At 45.3% G+C, this 5000-nt stretch overlaps 2 protein-coding genes across 2 annotated transcripts in view; both read right to left on the bottom strand.

The window, feature by feature from the left end:
• LOC147472156 (uncharacterized) overlaps positions 1 to 3466 on the bottom strand; it is a 4159-nt gene extending 693 nt beyond the window's left edge. Inside the window, exons 1-2 of the mRNA XM_086534639.1 lie at positions 2156 to 3466; positions 925 to 1870 (exon numbers count right to left, since the gene is read on the bottom strand). Coding sequence (XP_086390765.1) covers positions 925 to 1870; positions 2156 to 3466 — 2257 coding nt within the window. The remainder of the gene's footprint in view (positions 1 to 924; positions 1871 to 2155) is intronic.
• The window catches only part of LOC147472155 (uncharacterized), a 2290-nt gene continuing 534 nt past the window's right edge, over positions 3245 to 5000 (bottom strand). Inside the window, exon 1 of the mRNA XM_086553785.1 lies at positions 3245 to 5000. This exon is cut by the window's right edge and continues 534 nt beyond it. Within this exon, the coding sequence (XP_086409911.1) occupies positions 3638 to 4777 (1140 nt within the window). The 5' untranslated portion in view covers positions 4778 to 5000 and the 3' untranslated portion in view covers positions 3245 to 3637.

Below are 5000 nucleotides of genomic sequence, written 5' to 3'. Positions count from 1 at the left end.
TCCTAAAAAAGATCTCACTTGCTTCGTACAGCCATATTCTAAGTCCCTAAGCGCGCCGTGTACATGACATGAACATGCCGCGATTCTTATTCTAGAAGCACGGGTTCGCGGCAAAAGCGTGGCAAGTTCGTGGCAAATGCGTGGAAAGTATTGGAACAATCGTGGAAACTCCGTGGCAAGGGGGTAGGCTTGTCACGATAGTTACACGAGTGAAAAAAAATCATATTTTTACTGTACTTTTTCTTACCAATACTTCATATGAGCATACTACGTTTGAAAAGTAATACCTATATTGGTTATATTAGGCATCATTGTCCTAGACACGGATTACAAACTCTTTTAGGAAAACATGGATTCTCTGCTGTTTTTTAAGTTAGTTTACCTTTTGACGGAATTTTCAAAGGAGAGTGAAGTTAAATGAATGGTAAAAGTAGTCAGGGACGTAAAATTAAAGCAAATAATTATATGAAATATGTATACATTAAATCTATATGTATGATATATTAAAAATGCGCATATATGTACAGTATATACAAAGATAAAATAAGGAAGATCTGTTCATAAACACACGATCCCTCTCATCCCGTTTGTTTTGATCGAGCGTAGAGTGAATTACCAACAGCGCGTTCGTGAAATGGTTGTCAATTCTTTAACTAGGAACAAGTACAACGACTGATTCATACCAAAATTGAAGTATCTTATGTTAGTGCTACCTATGATTGTTGTTTCTCTTATGAATTTGTCGTTTGGACAGTGTCATTCATCCGAAACATGTTAACTTTGGAACGGTTGGTAAACCTGAAGCAACTGCCGCAAACTTGCCACGCTTTTGCGTCCTAGAATACCGCATTCGTTACATGAACACGACATGGACATAACATGAACATGACATGGCCACGACACGCAGAAAACGTCATAGAATACGGCTGATAGTCGTGGGTCGCGATGCTTCTTTTATCTTCTGGATTTTGTCGTTCTGACAGCTACATCTGCCTTCACCCAATGTATGACCAAGATACTGAATTTCTTTATGTCCAATTTCACACTTACTTGGCTTAATGGTCATATTAGTACCTCGCAGCCGTTGAAATACCTCCTCGAGGATCTCCAGGTGCTCCTCGAACGTGGAGGAATGAACCAGGATGTCGTCGACGAATGCTTCAACTCCTCGCACACCTTGCAACACTTCCCTCATAACCCTGTTGAACACAGCTGGTGAATTCGTTAACCCAAACGGGAGTACCCTAAACTGATACAGACCTGCAGGACTGGCGAAAGCAGTGAGTTCTCGACTCCCGGGGTGTAACGGAATCTGGAAAAATCCTTTTGCTAAGTCGAGCTTACTGAAGAATTTCGATTCAGTCAATCTCGAGAATATTGCTCGTTGATCGCACATTGGTTCAGCATCCACCTTTGTGATCGTGTTGATTTTCCGATAGTCTCCGCATATCCTTACACTGCCATCCTTTTTCCGCACTACTACTATGGGACTACAGTAGGATGACGCAGACTTCTCGATGATTCCCGCACTTTCCATATCCTGGATCTCTTGTTTAACTGCATCTACTAATCGCATAGGTATGGGATAAGGTTTCTGCTTAATAACTTTGGAGCTAGTAAGTTCTATAGTGTGATAATTAACCTTTGCAACTTTTGGCTTGTCTGAGAATATGTCACTGAAACGTTTCAACAAGCTTTTTACCTGCTTTTGTTGTTCAGACTTTAGAGTTTCACTCACGTCCACATCGTCGCAGGTCTCAGTTTGACATGCCTGTGCAGTGGTGGGTCCATCGTCAAAGTCACTTTCTGCAATCACTGCAGCGGCACATATGGATGCTGCTGAGTATGTACTGCCAAGACTCGAAATTTTCTGTGAAAAGAAAGCTTTAACATATGCTAGATATAGCTGTTGTTGAAGAGACCACCTGCTCGTCACGTCTCTCTCGCCATAGGACGCACATCCGATGCCAGCTGTAAAGTATTCCTTTAACATATTGATGTGGAATCTTTTGTGTTGATTCCCCACCTGTACTACATAATTATGATCAGATATTCTATCTACGATATCATAAGGACCTTTCCACTGTGCCAACAACTTGTTGTGAGAAGTGGGCAAGAGAAGAAGGCACTTATCACCTACTTTGAACTAACGTACCTTTGTTTTCTTGTCGTAATAAGCCTTCTGCACTTCCTGTGCTTTCAACAGATCTTGCTTGGCTAATTCACAGGTAGACCGGAGACGATTGGCCAGATCAATGACGTAGGTATATGTTGACTTGACCTCTGCGTCCTCTGCATTGTCGTCCCATAGCTCCCGCAAAATTTGAAGGGGTCCTCGCACAGCTCTTCCATACACAAGTTCGAAGGGTGAGAACTTTAAAGATCTTTGCGGAACTTCTCTATACGCGAACAGTAGCGGTGCAATATAGCGTGGCCATTCTTTCGGCTGCTCTGCTGCCATCCTCCTGAGCATTCTCTTCAGCGTGCCATTGAATCTTTCACACAGACCATTACACATCGGATGATATGGAGTCGTTCTTAGTCCCTTTATCGACAATAAACGAAGCACTTCTTCCATCATCGCAGAGGTGAACTGTGTCCCTCTGTCACTCAGTACTTGCCTGGGAATACCGACCCTGCAGAAGATTTCCACCATGGCTTCGGCGACGGTAACAGCATCTATATTCTTGAGTGGCACTGCTTCTGGCCATCTCGTACTGAAATCCACGAGCGTGAGGATGTACTTGGATCCATCACTCGCCCTCGGGTGGATTGGTCCGACGATGTCCACGGCGACTCTCTCGAAAGGCTCGGAAATCAGCGGCATAGGCTTCAGTGGTGCAGGTTTCACGCGTCCGCGGTCACTAGTCTTTTGACAAATATCACATGAGCGAACTAACCTGGCAATCTGCTGACCCATGCCAGGCCAAAAGAATTCCGTTTGAATGCGGTCGAGCGTTTTCTTCTGACCCATGTGACCTCCAAGAGCAGAATGGTGACCCAGCCGGAAAACAGCAAGACGATACCTCGCAGGAACGACGAACTGAAGACGCTCCTCTCCATGTTGCGTCAGAACCCTCCGGTAGATCCTCTTGTTTTTCACAATAAAACACGATTCTTCCCCGTGTGACATACTTAGTGACTTCTCCGTCAACTTCCTTCGCACCGATTCTAACGAGGGATCAGTCTCTTGCTCCTGTACAATATCTTGGCAATTTACCAGATCACTTACCAACGTCAGAGGAGTAAGTTCTTCCTTCATTTTCACCATGCCTCTCGTAACAGCCGCAGCACCAGTTTGCGTTGCAGCATCAGCAGCACAACTATTCCTCACCCCTTTGATGTTTCCGATGACGACATCGAAGATCGGGTTGACCATCACGGCTGCTGTAACTCGCCCTGTAAAGAACGGACTCTCTACGTGTATGGTTGCCTCTGGGACATTAACCAGAGATCCATCAATCATTTTAACATTAATTCTCCTCCCGGTATATTGTTGTGGTAGGACATGACTTTGTTTAATAACACACCCCGACGAACCGTTGTCTCGGAGAACACTTACCCGAACACCACCTACTGACCCTGACTGAACGAGGAGAGAGTTCTGCTTCGCATGATCTGTAGAGGTGGCAGATAGTCATATGTTGTGTACCCGGGAAATGTCTTTAACTTCTGACTTCTCGGGAAAATAGGGCGGTTCATCTTCCTCACTCATACGGGCGGCCGCACCTTTCTGCCGGTGACCTTGAGTTTCCTGATTCACTGCTCGCCACGGATGTTTGTGCCGTTGCTGGGGTGGTATATTCGGCTGTGCTTTCGTCTGCAAATACTGATTCTTGTGATTTAGGGTAGGTTGAAACTTCTGTTGCTGCTGCAAAGGTATTTCTTGCCTTTCTTTCTGTTGCTGGCCGATTGAAGAGGCAGGCTTTTTCCACTGCTTACGAGTGTGATACCCATATGCAGAAAAGTGGGCATCTGCCTTCTCAGCCATCTGCTCTGCTGTCTTGATCTTGTGAATCTTGAACTGTGCCACGAGGTCCTGAGGGCACGACTTTTCTAGCTGAGTACGTATCATCAAATCCTTTAGACCTTCCTTTGAGTTAGGCGTCCCATCCTTCTCCTGCCACTGATCAAGGTAGCTTGTCAAGCGAACCAGGAACTGAGCGGCAGTCTCCTTATCTTGCATCATCGCCCGGTTGAACTGAAGTTTCGCGTCGTCAACCGTCAACCCGTACGCCCTCATCAACGCCGACTTCATTGACGCGTACGTTTTGTCGCTCGCGTCGAGACGATGGAGGATTTCCAAAGGTTTCCCATCAAATAGACTCTGGAAGTGAAGCTTCTTCGCGGCTTCATCTAACTGATAGAGATCAGCAAGATCTTCAAACCTCTGAACGTATGGTTCAATTCGCTCACCTTCTTTGTACGCAGGTAACCGGATGTGCGGCAAGGTTGATGCTTGGGCAGGGGAGCTTCCGTTCGTCTCCGTCTGCGCACGAGCCATGTCCAACTGATGCCGGCGAATTCTCTCCTCTTCCTCCATCTTCAACTGCTGCATCCTCAGCTCGTGTTCTCGCTGCCTATCCCGTTCTTCTCGTTCCTCTTTCTCACGCTCACGTTGGCTCGCTCGTATTTCTCGCTCCTCCGCCTGACGTTTGCTCACGTAATCTACAATAGCCACCGCATCCTCAAGACCCATCAGCTTAGCCTCTTTCACGAAAGTTTCTGCAGACATTTTATCTGAAGTAAAAGTTAAATGCTCCCCAAAAATTATCATACACGACACTACTCACTATAGAATCACCATGAGTTAAGGGAAACTATCATCAATCTCCTCTGTTTCCATTTTCATTGCTACTCTCGTGTCAAGTCCCTGTTCGGGCGCCACTTTGTCAAAGTTCTTATCAAAGATTAATGTAAGCATCAGGATTCATACTGAAGTTTAGTAATTCTTAGAATTGTTACGTATATATATAGTTTTCATCTTTCATAACTTATTT

Source organism: Penaeus japonicus, unplaced genomic scaffold, assembly GCF_977035675.1.
Source record: "Penaeus japonicus unplaced genomic scaffold, GWHDUDI00000001_assembly GWHDUDI00000003, whole genome shotgun sequence".
Lineage (NCBI taxonomy): Eukaryota > Metazoa > Arthropoda > Malacostraca > Decapoda > Penaeidae > Penaeus > Penaeus japonicus.
The sequence above is the reverse complement of the archived record's forward strand: the minus strand, read 5'-3'. Positions and strand labels throughout refer to the sequence as shown.